A 27899-nucleotide genomic window follows, 5' to 3' on the forward strand; every position below is an offset into this window, starting at 1 on the left:
ACAAAGTGTAGTCTAACACTGACAAAGTGTAACAGCGTCAGCACTAAGCACAGTGGTAATTTAACAATCAAAGGTGTGGACCCATATAAACACTGGACCAGTGTTAAATTTAATCCTCACAGTGTTGATTTAACACTGGAGAATTTGCTCCATACAGAAAGTGCACAGCACAGTACAGTGGACGTCCTCTAATCCAGACGTCCTCTAATCCACCCCCTGGGTGCACATTTTGGGTTTTGCCCTAGCGCTACACAGCTGATTAAAATAATCAAATCTTGACGATGAGTTTGTTATTTTGCTAGTGCAAAAACCAAAACGTGCACCTAGGGGGGTTTGGAAAATCCTGCTCTAATCTATACATCCTATCCATATCAAGTCTGTCTGATTAACACAACTGTATGAATGAGATATGAGCTTCAATAAGGAGCCCAGTTAGGAGTTAATTAGTGAGTGTAGGCTCACATCAACACCTGCTCAGTAGCAGGGCTGTGGAGCAGGGCTGAAGGCTGTGTGGTGAAGCAGGTAAAGATTTTAACAACTGGCTTAGGGTCACTACTCCTCTGTATTTACTGTAAGTGTGCATTTGAATAAACAGTCTGATCTGTTTACACGTGTGAGTACACACACTCACACATGTGCACGGACACACACACACGCACGCGCACACACACACTTGCAAAGATCTCAAAGACAGCATGTGCGATGAGTGGGTCATCTAATTAACACACTCTGTCCTGACCTGTCTGATTGAATTTAAAGTTGCCACTGGAAACAGACTGATACGATAGGTTGACACTGTGTGGCCTCCTTACTGAGAATGTACATGGAGATTTAATGGGCTGATGTCTCCTCTGATAGTTTATGTGTTCCACAGGAGTTTAATAATGCTGAGAAAGACGAGGACATCGATGCTCTGATGTCGGCACACAGCAAGGCCACCAGCCGACGCGTGAGCAACGCTATGTCCACGGTAATACCCACCCTCACTAACACACAACACTCAAAACAATTACTCTGTCCTTCTCTGGCACACACACACACACACACACACACACACACACACACACACACACACACACACACACACACACACACACACACACACACACACACACACACACACACACACACACACACACACACACACACACACACACAGAGAAAGGGCCCAAGAAGAGGGATGAGTGTGAACAGTGGCCCAAGGGCTGAGGAACAGCAGAGCAGTGTCACAAACACACTTCACAGCAGAGCTCACATAAAGACACAGCACTTGTTGGAGCCATTAGTCTAATGACTAATTAGTCTGAACTCACAGGTTTTTTGTTATATACTGTATGTATAGCATATGTACACTACCGGCCGAACGTTTTAGAACACCTACTCATTAAAGGGTTTTTCTTTATTTTAACACTTTTCTACATTGTACAATAATAGTGAATACAAAACTATGAAATAACACATATGGAATCATGTAGTAACCAAAAAAAGTGTTAACCAAATCAAATTTGAGAGTTATTCCTCAAATAGCCACCCTTTGCCTTGATTACAGCTTTGCACACTCTTGGCATTCTCTCAACCAGCTTGTATAATGTATTTCAATTAACAGGGGTGCCTTCTTAAAAGTTAATTTGTGGAATTTATTTCCTTCTTAATGCATTTTAACCAATCAGTTGTGTTGTGACAAGGTAAAGGGGTATACAGAAGATCGCCCCATTCCGTAAAAGACCAAGTCCATATTATGGCAAGAACAGCTCAAATAAGCAAAGAGAAACGACAGTCCATTATTACTTTAAGACATGGTCAGTCAAGGTCAGTCAATATGGAAAATTTCAAGAACTTTGAAAGTTTCTTCAAGTGCAGTCGCAAAAACCATCAAGCACTATGATGAAACTGTCTCTCATGAGGACCGCCACAGGAATTGAAGACCCCGAGATACCTCTGCTGCAGAGGAGAAGTTCATTAGAGTTACCAGCCTCAGAAATTGCAGCCCGAGTAAATGCTTCAGAGTTCAAGTAACAGACACATTTCAACATCAACTGTTCAGAGGAGACTGCGTGAATCAGGCCTTCATGGTCAAATTGCTGCAAAGAAACCACTACTAAAGGACACCTAGGAGAAGAAGAGACTTGCTTGGGCCAAGAAACACGAGTAATGGACATTAGACTGGTGGAAATCTGTCCTCTGATCTGGAGTCCAAATGTGAGATTTTTGGTTCCAACCGCTGTGTCTTTGTGAGATGCAGAATAGTTGAACGGTTGATCTCCGCATGTGTATTTCCCACCGTAAAGCATGGAGGAGGTGTTATGGTGTGGGGGTGCTTTGCTGTGATTGATTTAGAATTCAAGGTAGCCCATTGATTAGAGTGTTGGGCCAATAACCGAAAGGTTGCTGGATTGAATCCCTGAGTTGACAAGGTACAAATCTGTCGTTCTGCCCCTGAACAATGCAGTTAACCCACTGTTCCCCAGTAGGCTGTCATTGTAAATAAGAATTTGTTCTTAACTGACTTGCCTAGTTAAATAAAGGTTACAACCAGCATGGCTATCCCAGCAATATGCCATCCCATCTGGTTAGTGGGACTATTATTTGATGAACCAACACACAATGAACCAACACACCTCCACGCTGTGTACGAGCTATTTGACCAAGAAGGAGAGTGTTGGAGTGCTGCGTCAGATGACCTGGCCTCCACAATCCCCCGACCTCAACCAAATTGAGATGATTTGGGATGAGTCGGACCGCAGAGTGAAGGAAATAGAGCCAACAAGTGCTCCTTCAAGACTGTTGGAAAAGCATTCCAGGTGAAGCTGTTTGAGAGAAAGCCAAGAGTTTGCAAAGCTCTCATCAAGGCAAAGGGTGGCTATTTGAAGAATCTCAAATAGAAAATATATTTTGATTTGTTTAACACTTGCTTGGTTAACTACATGATTCCTTATGTGTTATTTCATAGTTTTGATGTCTTCATTATTAATCTACAATGTATAAAATCGTAAAAATAAAAACCCTTGAACGAGTAATGTTCTAAAACTTTGGACCGGTAGTGTATGTATGCCTGGCTTCACAACATTTACATTTATTTTCTCATAACACATTTTGCCACTGGGATAATAAAGGACACGATTGGTTGATTTTTTTCAATACCGGCTTAATACACATCACACAGCAAATTCTTCAGTGTTAGATCAACACAGAGAGTGTCACTTTTAACACTGGTCCAGTGTCTATACAGGTCCACACTTTTCAGTGTTGAAGGTCATGCACAATCAAAATGTTTTTCATGAAACTGGATGATATTTGAAGTAAACCAGATTTGGTTTAACACTGCTTATTAACACCAACACTGGGGTTATTTTACACCAATAAGTGTTAATGTAACAATAACAGAGTTCATTTAACACCTGAATCAACACAATAAATGTTACACTGAAAAATCAACACTAGGTTACACTAACCAATTAGCTATGTACTGTCATTGCTGGCTTATCTACGTATTTACGCCACTGAAACCCCCTCAGTGTTATTCTGAGACATTGCTATGTTAACAAGAGACACGCATCCCCTGCCTGTCTGACATTTATGATTTCACCCCAGACATGGCTAACAGCATTCATTCTGGCAGTGGGATCTGCTCTCAATAACAGCAGAGGTGGAGAGCCATGATTAAGGAGATTATTCAGATGAATGGTGACTGGCTTCTGTGAATCTCCATACTCGAAAATAATGTATGAATAGAACACAATGTTTGATGGCTGTACTAGGGATGGATAGGGGTGGATGAGGGAAACACACATACATACACACACAAAATAGATATCTACAGCAACAATTATTTCTATAATGTTCATGTATGCCCGAAATGGCGCTGCGGTCTAAGGCACTGCATCTCAGTGCAAGTGGTGTCACTGTAGTCCCTGGTTCAAATCCAGGCTGCATCACTTCTGGCTGTGATTGGGAGTCCCATAGGGCCGTGCCCAGTATTGTCCGGGGTAGGCTGTCATTGTGAATAAGAATATGTTCTTAACTGACTTGCCTAGTTAAATAAATAAATCCTAACTGAGGCCCAGAAAGGCTGCTTCTCATTGTATCCACTGCTCTACCTGGACCTGTTTCCTTGGGCCAAGCACCTGTGTGTAGTTGCCTTTGATATTTACTGGTGTTGTCAGCCTGCTTTGTCCATCCCTGTTTATTCATGTTATCCCCGGAGGAGATCAAATCAGTTCCTACTTCATCAGATAAACACCATGGCAACCCTGCTAGATTCTGTTCTGTCACAGCATCTGGTGATGGGGTGTCTGGAGTTTCTGCTCTTGTACTTAGGGTCTTTCCCCTTGTCTCTGTCCTATTTACACTTGTACACATGTATCACCTCTCTTCCCTCCTCTCTCCGTCTCCTCCTCCCACTGCTGGCTCTGGGTCTATTCTTCCTCTGGCTGCTAGTCTTCTACTCCTGGCTCAGAGAGGAAATGGGGCTACCTCAGTCTCCCTGGCGACTCGGACGCAGAGACTGTGAGTCCTTGCCTCCTTGTGTGTGCATGCTTGCATGTGTGCGCCCCACTTATTGTGAATATATTTCCACCAAGCTGTGCCGCTCTGCTCCAATCGCTGCCACTCATACGGGCTCATTCTATGACATAAATTAGATCATCATTAGGATATTACATTCACCTGCCAGATACATCTCACATCAAATGACGCAATCTGTCCATTCTGCATTTTTACCTTCAGAAAGACTAAAGGCTATCTAGGCCTACATCTGTCTTACTCTCTCCTCCTTTTCCCTCTACTTCTTTTTAAAATTTCCCCCTGCTCTGACTGTCCTCTTCTCTCACCCTCATCTGTTCTGATTCTCTACCCCAATCCTCTACTTCTCTTTTCTCCATTCTGTTCTTTTCCTCTCCCATCTCCCCCCTCTATTACACTATTGTACTCATTTTGCTGTCTCGTACCCCTCACTTGCTCTCTCACTACCCATCTTCTCTATTCTATCTACCATTTCTCCCCTTCTCTTGCCCCCTCTCTTCTCCTCACAGAGCAGTCTGAACAGTATGATGAGTATGTACAGTGAGACCGGTGACTATGGCAACGCCAATGTGAGTGGGGAGCTGCTGTTGAACATCAGCTACAGCTATAAGACAGGCGCTCTCAATGTCCTGGTGAAGGAGTGTCGCAACCTGGCCACCGGGGATGAGAGGAAGCAACGCACAGATGCGTAAGGGCACACACACACTGAAGAACCTACACTCTAAGAAGAAAAGGTGCTATATAGAACCAAAAAGGGTTCTTTGGCTGTCCCGACAGGAGAACCCTTTAAAGAACCCCTTTTGGTTCCAGGTAGAACCCTTTTGGTTCCTAGTAGAACCCTTTTGGGTTCCATATAGATTCCTTTCCACAGATGGTTCTACATAGAACCAAATAGAGTTCTACCTGGAGCCAAAAAGGGTCTTACATGGTACCAAAAAAGGTTATCCTATGGGGACAGCCACAGAACCCTTTTGGAATCCTTTCTTCTAAAGAGTGTATGCTTACACAAACACACACACTAAATGATCACAGTCACTGACCATCAGCTCAACTTGAACCAATCCATGACTGAAGTGTGAACTCACCATGACCCACAATGACTGTGACAGTCATGGTATGATAGAGTAACCTTAGTGAAGCCCTGGGGTGGTCATATGGATCCCTGCATACATGTCCTCCTCTGGAGTGTTGCTGAATGACTGTATCTTCCATTGGCAGCTATGTGAAAGCTTACCTTCTCCCAGACAAGTCTCGCCAGAGCAAGAGGAAGACCAGCATCAAGACCAACACAATCAACCCTGTGTTCAATGAGAACCTTAGGGTAAGGAAGTGTTTGTGTGCACGTATGAAAATGTGTATAGCTTGGGAGACAGTAAAATGTAATGAGTTTGTTTTTGTGGTCATGAGAATGTGCATCGTTGCCTGAAGAAAGAGTGTGTGTCAATACTAGTGACAGGCAGCAGGTGTTCATATTTAAAGAAATGAAGCTTTTAATTAACCTGCACCACCATACCTAGTGTTTCAGCCTTCATCAAGGCCCTGGTGTGCGTGTTTTATTCCTGTATGAGCATCGGCAGGAAATTACTCAGATACTTTGATACTCAGTCCTACTCTCCATCCGTCTCTCTCACCTGTGCTGTGCTGTGTAGTATGTGATCAGCCACTCCCAGTTGGAGACACGGACATTGCAGCTGTCTGTGTGGCACCACGACCGCTTCGGTCACAACAGCTTCCTTGGGGAGGTGGAGCTGACCTTTGACTCCTGGGAGTTTGACACTAACATGGAGGAGTGGTACTCTCTGCAACCCAAGGTATCCTGTGTTTAGATGGACAATAGCGTACGTGTCGATTTATACTGTATGTAAGTTGTAAATGCTGTAAGTACAGTATGTTTGTTCTATGTGCAGCTGGACAGTAGAATGGACTCCACGCTCCAGTATAAAGGGGAGCTAACTGTCGTTCTTAAGTACATCCCTGCAGAGAAGAACCTCATGCTACCCCTGGACCAGGTCCAAGGTACTCCACAATTACCCCCTCTGTTTTATCTGCCCCAGCCCGGCACTAACACACCTGATTCAACTAATTGACTAAAGATGTTGATATACGGAACCCTTTCGTCCTCTCCTCCTCTCAGTGAAGAAAGGTTTTCTGAAAGGAAAGAAGACCAGCATCAAGCTGCCCAAAGGAGGAATGGTGGAGCTGCTGGTCAAGGAGGCCAAGAACCTGACCGCTGTCAAGTCTGGAGGCACCTCGGACCCCTTTGTGAAAGGGTGAGACGGGTGCACCCATTTAGTTTCATGTGGAGACTCATTTATTTCAATCAGCCTACATTTCTAGGACCTACTATCTACCTTCTTCCTATGCAATGGGTCTCGAGTGGCGCAGCAGTCTAAGGCACTGCATCTCAGCGCTAGAGGTGTCACTACAGACCCTGGTTAGATTCCAGGCTGTATCGCAACCAGCTGTGATTGGGAGTCCCATAGGGCGGTGCACAATTGGCCCAGCGTCGTCCAGGTTTGGCCGGGGTAGGCCGTCATTGTAAATAAGAATGAGTTCTTAACTGACTTGCCTCTGACAGTTCTGTATTTCTTGTTTCCTGTCTCCCCATCTGTTCAGGTACCTGCTCCCTGACAACAGTAAGTCCACCAAGCACAAGACGGCGGTGTTGCGTCGCACGGTCAACCCCCAGTGGAACCACACCTTTACCTACTGTGGCCTGCAGGCCGGAGACCTGAACAACGTGTGTCTGGAGCTCACCGTCTGGGACAAGGAGGCTCTGGCCAGCAACGTCTTCCTGGGGGGAGTCCGACTCAACGGAGGGACAGGTCTGTCTGTGTTTTCAATTATTTTCTCTTTCTCCTCTGAGGTTTAGGGTGATTTGTAGCATATTCAGTCAGCATAACGCTGTAGGGATATGGAGTGTATGGAACAGATAGTGATGACCTATTGTCTCCCTCCAGACCAGAGCTATGGGAACCAGGTGGACTGGATGGACTCATACGGAGAGGAACAGCGGCTATGGCAACGCATGATTGACAACCCAGAGGTCCCCCAGGAGTGTACACTGATGCTGAGGTCCAGCATGTGCAAGCACAACACATGACATGGCGGGAGGGAGAAAAAGGAGAGAGGCAGTTGGAAAGACAGAGGGGAAACTGAGAAAGGTATGGGGAGGGGAGAAAAAGTGGAAGTTAAGAAAGAGGGAAATAAAATGAACAAAAGAAAGAGAGGGACAGTGGTTGAGAGTGCTTCATGGCCTTGCTCTATCCCCGCAATAAAGAGCTGATGACATCACCCCACTTCCTGAACTTTGAACCCTAACCACTGAGCCACCCTGATCCTGCACTGGGGTTCGTGGCCCTCTACCTGGTTAAGTGGATAACCAGTCATGCCTTACACACACACACCCTGCCCTCCAAAGCATCCAGCCAAGACCAAGCACTGCTACAACAACAACAACTACTAATACCGCTGTACATTGACATATATGTAACATAATGAACAAGCATGTGCCATTGTATGATCTGATCTGACTCCCGGTTTCCACTATGCACATACATTATGGGTGTGTGGGGGAACCTGTCCTTGTCTCTGTAGTTTATTTACAACACTCTCCTCTCCCTGTGATGAGACCACGAGTTAGAAGTTGTCCTTATTCCCAGATCTAGGATCAGATTGTCTTGACCTGCTCCTAACTATAACCATTAGTGGGAAGTTAACATATCTGACTCTGTATCAGTGGTTCAGGTTAGCCTCTACCTACTCTCATAAGGTAACTACTCCAAAGGCACTTTGGGTTTGTTGCATTGCTGAGGAGATTTAAACATTCCAATAGAATACTGTACAATGACAATTAGGGTATGTTCAAGACTGCGATGTTTCATGCAATAATTGTATTATGCAACATTCTGAACTGATAATCACCTGTTTCAAATTGTTGCACAATTGCATTGTAACTGATCCTGAACACACCAATAGTTTTACTGTTGTCTTGATAAAGCACATTTTAAGAGTAGAACAGCACAAACAATACTCACTTCATCAACAGACGTTTTTGGACCTAACTTTGTGTGGAAACAGATTAAGGTGGAAATCTAACCAGAGATCTATCAGCACCAAATTGCTGATCAAAATGTATTGTGTCAAACGTGGAAAAGAGTCAGGGCAGTTCTATCTGCAACACTGGAAACGTTTTGCCCCAGGAGCCTTGAGGAGATGGGAGGAGGATTGCATGTTCCACGATGAGTCAGTGTCCAGTCCACCCTCTGTCTGTGACTCATTGAATAAAGCACATCCGTCAGAGTGTCTGTCCCTGTAACTCAGGCCACTGTGACCCCTCGGTTCTTGTAACCTCCCTGGATGAGTAATAACACTTCTAGTATCCCCCCGTAAAGGGTTCTGGTGTCTTGGCATGCGTCCCAAATGGTAACCTTTCCCTTTAAAGTGCACTTGTAGAGCACTATAAAGGGAATGGGCCAGTAATCAAAGGTCGCTGGTTCGAATCGCCGAGGCACCGAGGTGTAAAATCTGTCGATGTCCCCTTGAGCAAGGCACTTAACCATAATTGCTCCTGTAAGTCACTCTGGATAAGAGCGTCTGCTAAATGGAAACAAATGGAAATGGAATAGGGTACCATTTGACCGCAGACTATGTCTCTGTATACAGTCATATCCTACTGTGGTGCCATTCTTTCTGTGGAATGACAAGTCTGCACATTCGCCATTGTCTAAGTTTCTGTTATGCTCAACAACCATTGAAAAGTGCATAATAATAATGATACTATTAAAATGGCATTTACTGTATAGATGAGTTGTGCGCAATACCCTGCTGCTACTGAAGAAACACTAGACGTGTCTAACAGCATGTTACAGTCTCTGTTTTAATGTCCTCTCATTTCAAAACTAGATTGATTTGACTTTGGAATGTGACTGAATCCATCTCTTCTTTTGATTGCAATGTGTTATCAGAATATTTTGAAGTAATAAACCACACATATCAGACCACAGATCAGATCTCTATGTTTAGAACAGACTTTCTGTGCGGAATGTAACTGAGCGTGTCTGACCGGGTCAGTGTGTGTGTGTGTGCACGTGTGTGTATTTGCATTCACACAGCAGCCATCTCTCCTGAGCGTAAAAGTATAAAACTTATGTCGTTACAAAAGACAAACTACATTACAGAAGACAAACTAGACTGTCGTAAAACATAGTTCTGGTTCTAACTGTAACAACAGAAGGACGAGGTCACTCTTTTTAAGAGGGCTATTTAATCATGGTTGTGTGAAATCAAAGGGAACGAACAGCAGTGTCACTGGCTGTCACATCACACACACACACATTCCCGAGTGCTTATTATTAATGTCCTAATTATAACACTGCTACCAGAATTGAGAAACATAAATATAAAACAGCTAAAGGATTTTTCCAGTTTCATGTCTTAAAAAAAGAAAATAGTTATTATACAAAACATCATAATAATAGTAAAATGTGTCCAAGCTTAAAAAACAAACAAAAAACAAGACTGACGAGTACAAGAATCAATATGATTGTGATGACCCACTCTGCCCAGGACCTCTAACTGCTGTAGGATGCAGTGATGAAAGTGAGTTATATTTCCATTCTAATTAGCCTGGGCCCAATGCTCCACAGCTCCAAACTCCAATCAGACATTCCGATACTAATGATTCCTACTTAGTAGTGACTATTGAACCCCCTGTCTCCTCACAATTAGAATGGCACTTCAACTGAAAGTCATCACATTGGTGGGAAATAGAGGGTTCAATGACTTATTGATGGATACGTTAACTAGCTGTGGCCTGCTATGGGGAACTGGAGGATGGGAGTCGGGTTCAGGAAGTAATATTAAGCAACGGTAGGGTTTAATTATTGACTTGGAGGGATATTGTGGGGGTGAGAAGGACTGTCCATAGGGTGAAGGAAATAGGGTGCGTTGAGGAGTACAATTGGGAATAGTGGGCTTTTTTGGGGAGATGGTGTTGGGGTGGGGGTGTTAGTGAGGGGTGTCGTTGAGATGTTGTACTACTGGCAGGTGTGGCCTGCCTCCTGCTGCAGCACCATCTCATCCATGCGTCCCTGCCAGGTGTCAATGGTGGTGAAGATCTGGGCTGAGGTGATGGGGTATGTGTAGCGCTCCTTGTCCATCCCCTGCTTGTCAATCATCACCATGTTGAAGTTATTATGGGAGATCTGGAGCAGTAACCTAGGCAACATACATCCAACACTTCCATCAGGTCAAGGCTGAACACACAATGGTAGGTCTGAAGAATGAGTTATAGGTTTGTAATGAATGGTGATGACGGTGTGTGTGTATGTGTGTGTGTACCGGAGTTGTAGAGCCAGCCCTGGGGGGATGAGTCTGTGGCTGATACGGCCGATCTGTGCCGGGTAAATCCCGACCAGCTCAATCACCGTCACATGCCTGAGATCCAGACCACACTGGGCATGCTGGAATACACACACATTTACATTATAACCACACCAAAAACACACAAATAGCATTGTACACACAAGCACAGAACATGAAAATGCACTCACATACAAATTCAAGTAATGCCAACAAAGTTCACAGAATCCATCACCTGGCCTGTTAAAGGCCCAGTGCAGTAAAAAACGTGATTATCCTGTGTTTTATATATATTTCCACACTATGAAGTTGGAATAATACTGTGAAATTGTGAAAATGCCCTTTTAGTGTAAGAGGTGTTTGAAAAGACTGCCTGAAGTTTCAGCCTACTTTGGTGAGATTGAGTTTTGGTGACATCACCAGGCGGTAAATTAGTTAATAGAGCAATAAGAGAGAGACTTCCAAACCTCTCGCTAACAGCTAGTTTTACCTTCCCCACTCAGACCACTCCCAGACAGTCCTAGTACTATTCTTGCTTTAGAAATTGCTCTTTGCTCTTTTAGACCATTTTAATTGAAAACAATCACAGTAAGGTACTTAATTGTTTCCCATAAAGAATTTGATAACGAGATGAAATTGGCTGCATTGGACCTTTAAAGGCGAGGTTGTAATGACTCACCGCGTATGACAAGAGTCACCTCTTTCCTGACACTTTAAAGGTCAGGCTTTTTAAAGGCTGCTCCCTTTTAATATCTTTTGACAGGCAGAAAATCATCCAAACCCAGAATAGCCTGAATTTACAGAGCACACCGGCATTGTTTATGCTGTGCGGTGACATTTTCTCTGTTTACCAGAAACTGAGGAACTACACACCCCATCAGCAGAACCACAGACAATTTGACCTACTCCCCCACTCGGTCTCTCTCTTTCCTCACGCTCTGCCTTTCTCCCCTCCCTCCATCCTTCCCTCCTACTCCCTCACCTGTAGATTAGTCATTTGGAACCTGTAGTAATGATTGGCAGCTGTGGGAGCAGAAATGATGAGGAGGCGTCGTTTCTCATAGAACTGGTCCAGCAGACCTGAGGCTGTACGCACCCCCACGTTGATGTTCATAGCTGTGACATAACATGTTATGACATAATAAAACACTACATCATCGCAACATATCACATCATCACATTCTATGAAAGCAAATAATGTAACTTGATTTGCAATTGCCCAAAAAAACTCAAAATGTTAATTTCATTGCTCCTTCCACAGCATATATCAGAAGTGCTATATGGAGTGTCACTGTATTTTAAAATATGATAGCAGTATAATACTGTCTCTTCTATTAGACAATAATCCACTTAAGTATGTGTCACAGACAGTGCTGGTCGATTTCAGAGCAGGCGGTATTGATCTGCTGGATCACTCCACAAATGTCTTGTTAACAAACTATAGTTTTGGCAAGTCGGTTAGGACATCTAGCTTGTGCATGACACATGTAATTTTTCCAACAATTGTTTACAGACAGATTATTTCACTTATAATTCACTGTATCACAATTCCAGTGGGTCAGAAGTTTACATACACTAAGTTGACTTTGCCTTTAAACAGCTTGGAAAATTCCAGAAAAATATGTCATGGCTTTAGAAGCTTCTATTAGGCTAATTTACATAATTTGGAGTCAATTGGAGGTGTACCTGTGGATGTATTTCAAGGTCTACCTTCAAACTCAGTGCCTCTTTGCATAACATCATGGTAAAATCTAAAGAAATCAGCCAAGACCTCCACAATTCTGGTTCATCCTTGGGAGCAATTTCCAAATGCCTGAAGGTACCAGTTCATCTGTACAAACAATAGTACGCAAGTATAAACATCATGGGACCACGCAGCCATCATACCGCTCAGGAAGGAGACACGTTCTGTCTCCTAGAGATGAACGTACTTTGGTGCGAAAAGTGCAAATCAATCCCAGAACAACAGCAAAGGACCTTGTGAAGATGCTGGAGGAAGCAGGTACAAAAGTATCTATATCCACAGTAAAACGAGTCCTATATCGACATAACCTGAAAGGCCGATCAGCAAGGAAGAAGCCACTGCTCCGAAACTGCCATAAAAAAGCCAGACTACAGTTTGCAACTGCACATGGGGACAAAGATCGTACTTTTTGGACAAATGTCCTCTGGTCTGATGAAACAAAAATAGAACTGTTTGGCCATAATGACCATTAGTTATGTTTGGAGAAAAAAAAGGGGGAGGCTTGCAAGCCGAAGAACACCATCCCAACAGTGAAGCACGGAGGTGGCAGCATCATGTTGTGGGGGTGCTGTGCTGCAGGAGGGACTGGTGCACTTCACAAAATAGATGGCATCATGAGGAGGGGGAAATTATTTGGATATATTGAAGCAACATCTCAAGGCATCAGTCAGGAAGTTAAAGCTTGGTCGCAAATGGGTCTTCCAAATGGACAATGACCACAAGCATACTTCCAAAGTTGTGGCAAAATGGCTTAAGGACAACCAAGTCAAGGTATTGGAGTGGCCATCACAAGGCCCTGACCTCAATCCTATTGAACATTTGTAGGCAGAACTGAAAAAGCATGTACGAGCAACGAGGCCTACAAACCTGATTCAGTTACACCAGTTACTCTGTCAGGAGGAATGGGCCAAAATTCACCAGACTTATTGTTGGAAGCTTGTGGAAGGCTACCTGAAACATTTGACCCAAGTTAAACAATTTAAAGGCAATGATACCAAATACTAACTGAGTGTATGTAAACTTCTGACCCACTGGGAATGTGATGAAAGAAATAAAAGCTGAAATAAATCATTCTCTCTACTATTATTCTGACATTTCACATTCTTAAAATAAAGTGGTGATCCTAACTGAACTAAGACAGGGAATTTTTACTAGGATTAAATGTCAGGAATTGTGAAAAACTGAGTTTAAATGTATTCGGCTAAGGTGTATGTAAACTTCCGACTTCAACTGTATGTGTGTGTGGTTTATAGTGATGGGGGGGAAAAATCAATAGTTACATATCGGGATATTATTTTTGACGATATATCGTATCATTTTGAAAATATCACAATATCATTATTGTGCTGGTTTGATGTGCCTGCATGTTCTCATTCTTCTTTTTAAATAGGGAGTCAATTTGTTTTTCTTTTATTTCCATGTCTGATCAACACTCATTTTCTCATGGCTCTCTCTTGTCCCTCTGCAGCAGACAGATGGTGAGCAATATGTTTGGAACATTGAATCGCAATATAATCACAGTATTGAATCGCAATACATATAGATTCGTGATAATCGCAATACATATCGTATCGACACCTAAGTATCGTGATGATATTGTATCGGGAGGTCCTTAGCACATCCCAGCCCTATTGGTTTACGTGAAGTGTAAAGTACTGTATGTGTGTCTGTGAGGTGTGCTTATGTGATGTGAACAATATGTGTGTATGTGTGTGTGTGTATACATACGTGTGTGTGTGTGTGCACAGATATGTACCTGCACAGTTGGTTTCCGTGCCTGACCAGGTGAGTCCATACTGGCACACCCTGGCAGCACTGCCCTGGAGTTCATACCCTCCTGTACATTTGAAATCACAAGTGGCTCCGTAGTTATCTCCATCACTGTCACACTTCATATAGCCGTTTTCTGGAGGGGTGATGGGGCTGCAGCGACGCACTGGTGGCACAAAACAGATTCAGACACACACTCTAAGGCTGTGTTCACGCATCCCAATTCTGATAGTTTTTTGCTAATTTTGTATTTTGACCAATCATTTCAGCTCTGAAAAAGATCTGATGTGAAAAGATCTGACGTGATAGGTCAAAAGACCAATTAGTGGAATATAAAAATTGTCAGATTGTGTAAAAGCAGCCTAACAGGCATAAATGTGTAAGTGTTCTGTGTTTGTTCCTTCAAATGTTGTCAGAACATTGCTGTCTGACTAGAAACACTGTAAAAATGTTGGGGGATCACCTCGTACTCTGACAGAGAAGCGGCAACTGCCTTTGTTCCCGGCGCGGTCATAGACGGTGTAGGACATCTTATGGAGCCCCTCGGGGAAGTGTCCAGGGGGCTTCCCTTTCAGGATCACACTGTAAACACAGCCTCAGTCAAATACTACACTGTATCAATAGTACTGAAGCTTAACTAAAGACTTACCCTACTACTACTGCTACCATGACTACTACTATTACTGCTACTGCCACTAGACTTGGGCGGTATCCAGATGGTAATACCTTCATACCATCCTTGTGCTATACCGTGATATTCGGTAATGCCGGCACTGAACACAAGGGGAGCTGTTTTCTAAATCCACAGCCTCTGTAATCCTAAGGTTAGCAATGCTAACAAGTACATGTAAAATCTCATAGAGAATGTCAACCAACTAAATGCTAACAAGTTCTTTGCAAATATTTTATACAGCCTCTGATCTAAATTATTTCCAGGACAAACGTCCCAGCTCATAAAGCTATACAAGTAACTCAAAAAGCTACTTAACAGTTTGCTGCAGGCACAAAACAAATACTAGACAGCAAGGCTCTTGATCCAGGAGGCGATTCTCTACTGTTACTAAGCCAAGCTAACCACTTTGTTAGATAGCGAACTAGCAACTAAATTAGCAAACCAAATACACAACTGCAGAACATTTATCACATTTTAGACAGTTAAATTAATAGCTATAAAATATCTAGCTGGCAAACATTTAGTTGTGAATTCCATACTGTAACTAGATGTGTGCTGCACCACAGTGAGTGACTCACAAGTCTCTTGTTGCTGTGTGCTTGTAAACAAACACCACGTGAAGGAGGACTACCGGTAAGAAAAAATATGTGACAGGTAAAGTAAAGAACGCAATCTTCTTTATTGCCTATCATATTGCACTAGCTGACTGCAGGTATTTACTTAAAAAGTAACTACAAATATTCAAATGTATACAAAAACTTCAAATAAATAGTTTAAACGGTATTGAAAAAACATCCTGTGGCCATTTCCAAATATCCCGGTATACGATATATACATGGTAGAGGTCGACCGATTAATCTGCATGGCTGATTAATTTGGGCCAATTTCAAGTTTTCATAACAAATCGGTAATCTGCATTTTTGTATGCCGATTATGGCCGATTACATTGCAATCCACGAGGAGACTGTGTGGCATGCTGGCCCCCTGTTACGCAAGTGCAGCAAGGAGCCAAGGTAAGTTTCTAGCTAGTGTAGCAGTGTGATGTTGTTCCCCTACATTATGCACCAAGTTGCACACAAGGACCAATTTCAAATAGGCCAGGTCAAGAGGGGATAATAATAATAATTCAGTGTGTTTTTTAAACTTAATTACAGCTGCATAGCTAATGTTAGTTGTTGGTGTACAAAGTGTTTTCATATCTATATTGTACATACAAGTGATTGTAAAAGTTTTGTATATTTTGGTTTGGCCCATCGAGGGTTATCTGTATTTCCATACCCCCTTATTGTTCTCTTTTGCCTGACCTTCGGCAAGCAAAGTATGTTGTCCGTGGCTCGGAAATTGTTCAATATAAAACCGTGGTAATGTTACACAATGTGGACAATATAAAGATTTATTAAAGTTTCACCGAGCTCGCTAACTAGGGTACCTATTGTAACTTGTGAGTACTTGGGACGGTGTTTGAGTGAGTTTCTATGAGCTCGCGTAGGTGCCTGAGAGCTATGACTGCGCCAAGGGCTAAAATATTGTGTGTTGTCTCTTCGTGTGCAGGGCAAATAAAAATAATCCAACCAGCAGACCTCCAGTTGTGGCAGTGTCCTAATTAAAAGTACACAACGCAGAACGAACCACGCTACACTAGCATTAAACGTATCTTATAAAAAACAATCAATCTTAACATAATCACTTATTAATTACACATGGTTGATGATATTACTCGTTTAACTAGCTTGTCCTGCGTTGCATATAATCAATCTACTTTTCCAAAAGGGTGCCGATTTAACAAAAGTGCATTTGCGAAAAAAAGCAAAATCGTAGCACCAATGTACCTAACCATAAACATCAATGACTTTCTTAAAATCAATACACAAGTATATTTTTTAAAACCTGCATATTTAGTTACAAGTAATCATTTTAGCAGGCAATATTAACAAGGGAAATTGTGTCACTTCTCTTGCGTTCAGTGTAAGCAGAGTCAGGGTATATGCAGCAGTTTGGGCCGCCTGGCTCGTTGCGAACTGTGTGAAGACCATTTCTTCCTAACAAAGACCGTAATTAATTTGCCAGAATTTTACATAATATTGAAGGTTGTACAATGTAACAGAAATATTTAGACTTAGGGTTGCCACCCGTTCGATAAAATACGGAACGGTTCCGTATTTCACTGATAAACGTTTTGTTTTCGAAATGATCGTTTCAGGATTTGACCATATTAATGACCTAAGGCTCATATTTCAGTGTGTTTATTATATTATAATTAACTTCTTGGATATAGGGGGCGCTATTTTAATTTTTGGATGAAAAACGTTCCCGTTTTAAACCAGATATTTTGTCACGAAAAGATGCTCGACTATGCATATAATTGACAGCTTTGGAAAGAAAACACACTGACGTTTCCAAAACTGCAAAGATATTGTCTGTGAGTGCCACAGAACTGATGTTACAGAAAAAACCCAGATAAAAATCCAATCAGGAAGTGCCGCATTTTTAAAAACCGCCTCATGCCAATGACTCCTTATATGTCCTTAACGTTTGCCATGTTTCTGTCGATATTATGGAGCTAATTTGGAAAAAAGTTTGGCGTTGTAAGTGACTTCATTTTTCGGTCTTTTTCTTAGCCAAACGTGATGAACAAAACGGAGCTATTTCGTCTACACAAATAATATTTTGGGGAAAAAATGAACATTTTCTATCTAACTAAGAGTCTCGTCATTGAAAACATCCGAAGTTCTTCAAAGGTAAATTATTTTATTTGAATGCTTTTCTTGTTTTTGTGAAAATGTTGCCTGCTGAATGCTAGGGTTAATGCTATGCTAGGCTATCAATACTCTTACACAAATTCTTGTGTAACTTTGGTTGAAAAGCATATTTTGAAAATCTGAGATGGCAGTGTTGTTAACAAAAGGCTAAGCTTGTGTTTGAATATATTTATTTCATTCCATTAGTGATTTTCATGAATAGGAAACGTTGCGTTATGGTAATAAGCTTGAGGCTATGATTACGCTCCCCGATACGGGATTGCTCGACAATTGAGGTTAAGTCTATGATTTGATGGAGCAGTCTGACTGAGCGGTGGTAGGCAGCAGAAGGCTCGTAAGCATTCATTCAAACAGCACTTTCCTGCATTTGCCAGCAGTTCTTCACAAAGCTTGAAGCATAGCGCTGTTTATGACTTCAAGCCTATCAACTCCCGAGATTAGGCTGGCAATATTATAGTGCCTATAAGAACATCCAATAGTCAAAGGTATATGAAATACAAATGGTAGAGAGAGAAATAGTCCCATAATTCCTATAATAACTACAACCTAAAACGTCTTAACTGGGAATATTGAAGACTCATGTTAAAATGAACCACCAGCTTGCGTATGTTCTCATGGTCTGAGCAAGGAACTTAAATGTTAGCTTTTTTACATGGCATGTAACGTGCGTTGCTTGAAGGAGACCAGGGCACAGCGTAATTTGTGGTCATCATATTTATTTCAATGAGAACCAGCAACAAAATAACAAAGTGAAACCAAAACGAACGTACCGTTCCGTAGGCTACAAGAGCTGTACAAAAACAAGATCCCACAACATAGGTGGGAAAAAGTCTACCTAAGTATGATTCACAATCAGAGACAATGATAGACAGCTGCCTCTGATTGGGAACCACACTCGGCCAAACACAAAGAAATACAAAACATAGAATGCCCACCCCACATCACACCCTGACCTCACCAAGTAGAGAAATAAAATGTCTCTCTAAGGTCAGGTACTGGACACCGTCGCTGGAGGCTTCGTGCCATGGATCATCACTGGAGGCTTCGTGCCATGGATCATCACTGGAGACTTCGTGTCATGGATCATCACTGGAGGCTTTGTGCCATGGATCATCACTGGAGGCTTTGTGCCATGGATCAATCACTGGAGGCTTTGTGCCATGGATCATCACTGGAGGCTTCGTGACATGGATCATCACTGGAGGCTTCGTGCCATGGATCATCACTGGAGGCTTCGTGCCATGGATCATCACTGGAGGCTTCAGGCCATGGCTCATCGCTGGAGGCTTCCTACGTGGAGCCGGAACATGTCTTACCGGACTGAGGAGACGAACTGGAAACCTGGTGCGTGGAGCTGCCACAGGGCTTACCAGGCTGGGGAGACATACTGGAGGCCTGGTACGTGGAATCGGAACAGGTCTCACCGGACTGGGGAGATGCACTGGAAGCCTGGTGCGTGGAGCAGGCACCCGGATACACTGGGCCGTAGAGGCGCACTGGAGGACTCAAGCGTAGAGCCGGCACAACCCGTCCTGGCTGGATGGTTACTTTCGCCCAGCAAATGCGGGGCGCTAGCACAGGACGCACTGGACTGTGCAGACGCACTGGAGACACAGTGCGCAAAAGTGAAACCAAAACGAACGTACCATTCTGTAGGCTGTACAAAAACAGGATCCCACAACATAGGTGGGGAAAAAGGCTACCTAAGTATGATTCCCAATCAGAGACAATGATAGACAGCCACCTCTGATTGGGAGCCACACTCGGCCAAACACAAAGAAATCCAAAACATAGAATGCCCACCCCACATCACACCCTGACCTCACCAAATAGAGAAATAAAACTCTCTCTCTAAAGTCAGGGCATGACATGGCACATACTTTCTTCTCCAACACTGTGTTTTTGCATTATTTAAACCAAATTGAACATGTTTCATTATTTAATTGAGACTAAATGTATTTTATTTCTGTATTATATTAGGTTAAAATCAAAAAGTATTCATTCAGTATTGTTGTAATTGTCATTATTACATGTATATGTGTATATATATATATATATATATATATATATATATATATATATATATATATATATATATATGCTGAAAAAAATTAAGGGAACACTTTTAAACAACACAATGTAACTCCAAGTCAATCACACTTCTGTGAAATCAAAGTGTCCACTTAGGAAGCAACACTGATTGACAATACATTTCACATGCTGTTGTGCAAATGGAATAGACAACTGGTGGAAATTATAGGCAATTAGCAAGACACCCCCAATAAAGGAGTGGTTCTGCAGGTGGTGACCACAGACCACTTCTCAGTTCCTATGCTTCCTGGCTGATGTTTTGGTCACTTTGAATGATGGCGGTGCTTTCACTCTAGTGGTAGCATGAGACGGAGTCTACAACCCACACAAGTGGCTCAGGTAGTGCAGCTCATCCAGGATGGCACATCAATGCGAGCTGTGGCAAGAAGGTTTAACCAAATCCAGATAGCAGATGTTCTGAAAGAGCTGCAAAACCTGGACCCGTACAAATCAGCTGGGCTTGACAATCTGGACCCTCTATTTCTGAAACTATCTGCCACCATTGTCGCAACCCCTATTACCAGCCTGTTCAACCTCTCTTTCATATCGTCTGAGATCCCCAAGGATTGGAAAGCTGCCGCAGTCATCCCCCTCTTCAAAGGGGGAGACACCCTGGACCCAAACTGTTACAGACCTATATCCATCCTGCCCTGCCTATCTAAGGTCTTCGAAAGCCAAGTCAACAAACAGGTCACTGACCATCTCGAATCCCACCGTACCTTCTCCGCTGTGCAATCTGGTTTCCGAGCCGGTCATGGGTGCACCTCAGCCACACTCAAGGTACTCAACGATATCATAACCGCCATCGATAAAAGACAGTACTGTGCAGCCGTCTTCATCGACCTTGCCAAGGCTTTCGACTCTGTCAATCACCATATTCTTATCGGCAGACTCAGGAGCCTCGGTTTTTCGGATGACTGCCTTGCCTGGTTCACCAATTACTTTGCAGACAGAGTTCAGTGCGTCAAATCGGAGGGCATGCTGTCTGGTCCTCTGGCAGTCTCTATGGGGGTGCCACAGGGTTCAATTCTCGGGCCGACTCTTTTCTCTGTGTATATCAATGATGTTGCTCTTGCTGCGGGCGATTCCCTGATCCACCTCTACGCAGACGACACCATTCTATATACTTTCGGCCCGTCTTTGGACACTGTGCTATCTAACCTCCAAACAAGCTTCAATGCCATACAACACTCCTTCCGTGGCCTCCAACTGCTCTTAAACGCTAGTAAAACCAAATGCATGCTTTTCAACCGGTCGCTGCCTGCACCCGCATGCCCGACTAGCATCACCACCCTGGATGGTTCCGACCTAGAATATGTGGACGTCTATAAGTACCTAGGTGTCTGGCTAGACTGCAAACTCTCCTTCCAGACTCATATCAAACATCTCCAATCGAAAATCAAATCAAGAGTCGGCTTTCTATTCCGCAACAAAGCCTCCTTCACTCACGCCGCCAAGCTTACCCTAGTAAAACTGACTATCCTACCGATCCTCGACTTCGGCGATGTCATCTACAAAATGGCTTCCAACACTCTACTCAGCAAACTGGATGCAGTCTATCACAGTGCCATCCGTTTTGTCACTAAAGCACCTTATACCACCCACCACTGCGACTTGTATGCGCTAGTCGGCTGGCCCTCGCTACATATTCGTCGCCAGACCAACTGGCTCCAGGTCATCTACAAGTCCATGCTAGGTAAAGCTCCGCCTTATCTCAGCTCACTGGTCACGATGGCAACACCCATCCATAGCACGCGCTCCAGCAGGTGTATCTCACTGATCATCCCTAAAGCCAACACCTCATTTGGCCGCCTTTCGTTCCAGTACACTGCTGCCTGTTACTGGAACGAATTGCAAAAATCGCTGAAGTTGGAGACTTTTATCTCCCTCACCAACTTCAAACATCAGCTATCTGAGCAGCTAACCGATCGCTGCAGCTGTACATAGTCTATTGGTAAATAGCCCACCCTTTTTCACCTACCTCATCCCCATACTGTTTTTATTTATTTACTTTTCTGCTCTTTTGCACACCAATATCTCTACCTGTACATGACCATCTGATCATTCATCACTCCAGTGTTAATCTGCAAAATTGTAATTATTTGCCTACCTCCTCATGCCTTTTGCACACATTGTATATAGACTCCCCCTTTGTTTTCTACTGTGTTATTGACTTGTTAATTGTTTACTCCATGTGTAACTCTTTGTTGTCTGCTCACACTGCTATGCTTTATCTTGGCCAGGTCGCAGTTGCAAATGAGAACTTGTTCTCAACTAGCCTACCTGGTTAAATAAAGGTGAAATAAAAAATAAAAAAGGTTTGCTGTGTCTGTCAGTGGTGTCCAGAGCATGGAGGCGCTACCAGGAGACCGGCCAGTACATCAGGAGACGTGGAGGAGGCCGTAGGAGGGCAACAACCCAGCAGCAGGACCGCTACCTCCACCTTTGTGCAAGGAGGAGCAGGAGGACCACTGCCAGAGCCCTGCAAAATGACCTCCAGCAGGCCACACATGTGCATGTGTCTGCTCAAACGGTCAGAAACAGACTCCATGAGGGTGGTATGAGGGCCCGACGTCCACAGGTGGGGGTTGTGCTTACAGTCCAACATCGTGCAGGACGTTTGGCATTTGCCAGAGAACACCAAGATTGGCAAATTCGCCACTGGCGCACTGTGCTCTTCACAGATGAAAGCAGGTTCACACTGAGCACATGTGACAAACGTGACAGAGTCTGAAGATGCCGTGGAGAACGTTCTGCTGCCTGCAACATCCTCCAGCATGACCGGTTAACGGTGGGTCAGTCATGGTGTGGGGTGGCATTTCTTTGGTGGGCCGCACAGCCCTCCATGTGCTCGCCAGAGGTAGCCTGACTGCCGTTAGGTACCGAGATGGGATCCTCAGACCCCTTGTGAGACCATATGCTGGTGCGGTTGGCCCTGGGTTCCTCCTAATGCAAAACAATGCTAGACCTCATGTGGTTGGAGTGTGTCAGCAGTTCCTGCAATAGGAAGGCATTGATGCTATGGACTGGCCCACCCGTTCCCCAGACCTGAATCCAATTGAGCACATCTGGGACATTATGTCTCGCTCCATCCACCAATGCCACGTTGCACCACAGACTGTCCAGGAGTTGGCAGATGCTTTAGTCCAGGTCTGGGAGAAGATCCCTCAGGAGACCATCCGCCACCTAATCAGGAGCATGCCCATGCGTTGTAGGGAGGTCATACAGGCACGTGGAGGCCACACACACTACTGAGCCTAATTTAGACTTGTTTTAAGGACATTACATCAAAGTTGGATCAGCCTGCAGTGTGGTCTTCCACTTATATTTTGAGTGTGACTCCAATTCCAGACCTCCATGGGTTGATAAATTTGATTTCCATTGATAAATGTTGTGTGATTTTCTTGTGAGCACATTCAACTACAGTGCCTTGCGAAAGTATTCGGCCCCCTTGAACTTTGGGCCTTTTGCCACATTTCAGGCTTCAAACATAAAGATATAAAACTGTATTTTTTTGTGAAGAATCAACAACAAGTGGGACACAATCATGAAGTGGAACGACATTTATTGGATATTTCAAACTTTTTTAACAAATCAAAAACTGAAAAATTGGGCGTGCAAAATTATTCAGCCCCTTTACTTTCAGTGCAGCAAACTCTCTCCAGAAGTTCAGTGAGGATCTCTGAATGATCCAATGTTGACCTAAATGACTAATGATGATAAATACAATCCACCTGTGTGTAATCAAGTCTCCGTATAAATGCACCTGCACTGTGATAGTCTCAGAGGTCTGTTAAAAGCGCAGAGAGCATCATGAAGAACAAGGAACACACCAGGCAGGTCCGAGATACTGTTGTGAAAAAGTTTAAAGTCGGATTTGGATACAAAAATATTTCCCAAGCTTTAAACATCCCAAGGAGCACTGTGCAAGCGATAATATTGAAATGGAAGGAGTATCAGACCACTGCAAATCTACCAAGACCTGGCCGTCCCTCTAAACTTTCAGCTCATACAAGGAGAAGACTGATCAGAGATGCAGCCAAGAGGCCCATGATCACTCTGGATGAACTGCAGAGATCTACAGCTGAGGTGGGAGACTCTGTCCATAGGACAACAATCAGTCGTATATTGCACAAATCTGGCCTTTATGGAAGAGTGGCAAGAAGAAAGCCATTTCTTAAAGATATCCATAAAAAGTGTTGTTTAAAGTTTGCCACAAGCCACCTGGGAGACACACCAAACATGTGGAAGAAGGTGCTCTGGTCAGTTGAAACCAAAATTGAACTTTTTGGCAACAATGCAAAACATTATGTTTGGCATAAAAGCAACACAGCTCATCACCCTGAACACACCATCCCCACTGTCAAACATGGTGGTGGCAGCATCATGGTTTGGGCCTGCTTTTCTTCAGCAGGGACAGGGAAGATGGTTAAAATTGATGGGAAGATGGATGGAGCCAAATACAGGACCATTCTGGAAGAAAACCTGATGGAGTCTGCAAAAGACCTGAGACTGGGACGGAGATTTGTCTTCCAACAAGACAATGATCCAAAACATAAAGTTAAATCTACAATGGAATGGTTAAAAAATAAACATATCCAGGTGTTAGAATGGCCAAGTCAAAGTCCAGACCTGAATCCAATCAAGAATCTGTGGAAAGAACTGAAAACTGCTGTTCACAAATGCTCTCCATCCAACCTCACTGAGCTCGAGCTGTTTTGCAAGGAGGAATGGGAAAAAATTTCAGTCTCTCGATGTGCAAAACTGATAGAGACATACCCCAAGCGACTTACAGCTGTAATCGCAGGAAAAGGTGACGCTACAAAGTATTAACTTAAGGGGGCTGAATCATTTTGCACGCCCATTTTTTCAGTTTTTGAGTTGTTAAAAAAGTTTGAAATATCCAATAAATGTCGTTCCACTTCATGATTGTGTCCCACTTGTTGTTGATTCTTCACAAAAAAATACAGTTTTATATCTTTATGTTTGAAGCCTGAAATGTGGCAAAAGGTCGCAAAGTTCAAGGGGGCTGAATACTTTCGCAAGGCACTGTATGTAAAGAAAAAAGTATTTAATAAGAATATTTAATTCATTCAGATCTAGGATGTGTTAGTGTTCCCTTTATTTTTTTGAGCAGTGTATGTAAAATAATAATAATATATATATATATATATATATTTTTTAATCGGCCGGTTAATCGGTATCGGCATTTTTGGTCCTCCAAAAATCGGTATCGGTGTTGAAAGATCATAATCGGTCGACCTCTAATACACGGTACACAGCCCAAGCCTAAACTACCACTAAAGGTTATAAATGAAGGTTCAGTGGAGTTAGGGGTTAAGGATCAGGGGTCAGACTGACTCAGTGAGGATGCCATCGGCCGTGTCCTTGCCCTCCGGTGTGTCCCAGGTCACCCTGGCAGTGAGCTTGCCAGGCTCTGCCGTCTTGTCCTTCAGGTTAGGACACTTTATTACTGGGGCATCCACATCTACCAGAGAAGGAGAGAGGAGATGGGGTAAAGAGTGGTTAAAAAGGTCAGCAGATGTGGAGGGAAGAGAAACAGGAAGAATGTGCTTTTCCCTGTTCTGTTCTGTCATGTTATGTTATGTTGTGTTATGTCCTGTCTGTGTAATTGGGGTGATTTTAGACTAGAGAAGCTGCTGTGATGGAGTGCTGTTTCACCGAGTCGTGGCTGAAAGACTATATTGATAACATACAGCTGGCTGGGGTTTTCATGCATCGACAAGATAGAACAGCTGCCTTTGGTAAGACAAGTGGTGGCGGTCTGTCTATTTGTCAATAACAGCTGGTGCACAAAATCTAATATTAATGAAGTCTCAAGGTTTTGCTCACCCGAGGTAGAGTATCTCATTATAACACGTAGACAACACTATTTACCAAGAGTGTATTCATCTATATTTTTTGTAGCTGTCTATTTACCACCACAAATCGATGCTGGCACTAAGACCGCACTCAACGGCCCGTATAAGGCCATATCAAACAAGAAAATGCTCATCCAGAGGCGGCACTCTCAGTGGCCGGGAACTTTAATGTAGGGAAACTTAAATCAGTTTTACCGCATTTCTACCAGCATGTTACATGTGCAACCAGAGGGAAAAAACTCTAGACCACCTTTACTCCACACAGAGATATGCATACAAAGCTCACCCTCCATTTTGAAAATCTGACCATAACTCTATCCTCCTGATTCCTGCTTACTGTGGGGCCAAGCTTCCTACCATCCAGGACCTCTATACTGGATGCCAGCCTAGTGGTTGGGGCGGCAGGTAGCCTAGTGGTTAGAGCATTGGGCCAGTAAACGTAAGGTTGCTAGATCGAATAAGAACAAGGTAAAAATATGTCGTTCTGCCCATGAACAAGGCAGTTACACCGCTGTTCCTAGGCTGTTATTGTAAATAAGAATTTGTTCTTAACTGACTTGCCTAGTTAAATAAAGGATAAATAAAAATAAAACTAAAAATATACCAGTAAGAGGAAGGCCCTAAAAATTGCCAAAGACTCCAGCCACCCTAGTAATAGACTTTTCTCTCTGCTACCACAGTACCAGAGCGCCAAGTCTAGGTCCAAAAGGCTTCTTAACAGCTTCTACCCCCAAGCCATAAGACTGCTGAACAACTAAGCAAATGGCTACCTGGACTATTTGCATTGACCCCCTCCCCCCCCGTTTTAAGCTGCTGCTACTCTGTTTATTATCTATGCATGGTCACTTTACCTCTACCTACATGTACAGACGTGGCCAAATTGTTGAGAATGACACTAATATTAATTTCCACAAAGTTTGCTGCTTGAGTGTCTTTAGATATTTTTGTCAGATGTTACTATGGAATACTGACGTATAATTCCAAGCATTTCATAAGTGTCAAGGCTTTTATTGACAATTACATGAAGTTGATGCAAAGAGTCAATATTTGCAGTGTTGACCCGTCTTTTTCAAGACCTCTGCAATCCGCAGAGGCATGCTGTCAATTAACTTCTGGGCCACATCCTGACTGATGGCAGCCCATTCTTGCATAATCAATGCTTGGAGTTTGTCAGAATTTGTAGGTTTTTGTTTGTCCACCCGCCTCTTGAAGATTGACCACAAGTTCTCAATGGGATTACGGTCTGGGGAGTTTCCTGGCCATGGACCCAAAATATTGATGTTTTGTTCCCCAAGCCACTTAGGTTATCACTTTTGCCTTATGGCAAGGTGCTCCGTCATGCTGGAAAAGGCATTGTTTGTCACCAAACTGTTCCTGGATGGTTGGGAGAAGTTTCTCTCGGAGGATGTGTTGGTACCATTCTTTATTCATGGCTGTGTTCTTAGGCAAAATTGTGAGTGAGCCCGCTCCCTTGGCTGAGAAGCAACACCACACATGAATGGTCTCAGGATGCTTTACTGTTGGCATGACACAGGACTGATGGTAGTGCTCACCTTGTCTTCTCCAGACAACCTTTTTGCCGGATGTCCCAAACAATCGTAAAGGGGATCCATCAGAGAAAATGACTTTACCCCAGTCCTCAGCAGTCCAATCCCTGTACCTTTTGCAGAATCCTGTTCCTGATGTTTTTCCTGGAGAGAAGTGGCTTCTTTGCTGTCCTTCTTGACACCAGGCCATCCTCCAAAAGACTTCACCTCACTGTGCGTGCAGATGAACTCACACCTGCCAGCTGCCATTCCTGAGCAAGCTCTGTGCTAGTGGTGCCCCGATCCCACAGCTGAATCAACTTTAGGAGACGGTCCTGGTGCTTGCTGGACTTTCTTGGTGCCCTGAAGCCTTCTTCACAACAATTGAACCGCTCTCCTTGAAGTTGTTGATGATCCGATAAATGGTTGATTATGGTGCAATCTTACTGGCAGCAATATCCTTGCCTGTGAAGCTCTTTTTGTGCAAAGCAATGATGATGGCATGTGTTTCCTTGCAGGTAACCATGGTTGACAGAGGAAGAACAATGATTCCAAGCACCACCCTCCTTT

At 43.4% G+C, this 27899-nt stretch overlaps 2 protein-coding genes across 4 annotated transcripts in view; one reads left to right on the forward strand and one right to left on the reverse strand.

The window, feature by feature from the left end:
* LOC109871032 (synaptotagmin-like protein 5) overlaps positions 1-9966 on the forward strand; it is a 70154-nt gene extending 60188 nt beyond the window's left edge. The window contains exons 9-17 of one of the 2 annotated variants that reach the window (XM_020461797.2): positions 875-970; positions 4438-4506; positions 5031-5209; positions 5740-5842; positions 6171-6332; positions 6429-6537; positions 6656-6791; positions 7138-7346; positions 7482-9966. In XM_020461797.2, the coding sequence (XP_020317386.1) occupies positions 875-970; positions 4438-4506; positions 5031-5209; positions 5740-5842; positions 6171-6332; positions 6429-6537; positions 6656-6791; positions 7138-7346; positions 7482-7624 (1206 nt within the window). In that variant the 3' untranslated portion in view covers positions 7625-9966. The remainder of the gene's footprint in view (positions 1-874; positions 971-4437; positions 4507-5030; positions 5210-5739; positions 5843-6170; positions 6333-6428; positions 6538-6655; positions 6792-7137; positions 7347-7481) is intronic. The other variant, XM_031806258.1, reaches the window with a different exon arrangement.
* Positions 9769-27899, reverse strand: part of srpx (sushi-repeat containing protein X-linked) — a 32966-nt gene continuing 14835 nt past the window's right edge. For both annotated transcript variants that reach the window (XM_020461767.2, XM_020461768.2), the window contains 6 exons: positions 25283-25409; positions 14862-14980; positions 14385-14564; positions 11867-12000; positions 10864-10985; positions 9769-10740 (listed from right to left, as the gene is read on the reverse strand). In XM_020461767.2, the coding sequence (XP_020317356.1) occupies positions 10560-10740; positions 10864-10985; positions 11867-12000; positions 14385-14564; positions 14862-14980; positions 25283-25409 (863 nt within the window). In that variant the 3' untranslated portion in view covers positions 9769-10559. The remainder of the gene's footprint in view (positions 10741-10863; positions 10986-11866; positions 12001-14384; positions 14565-14861; positions 14981-25282; positions 25410-27899) is intronic.

Source organism: Oncorhynchus kisutch, linkage group LG26 (genome assembly GCF_002021735.2).
Source record: "Oncorhynchus kisutch isolate 150728-3 linkage group LG26, Okis_V2, whole genome shotgun sequence".
Lineage (NCBI taxonomy): Eukaryota > Metazoa > Chordata > Actinopteri > Salmoniformes > Salmonidae > Oncorhynchus > Oncorhynchus kisutch.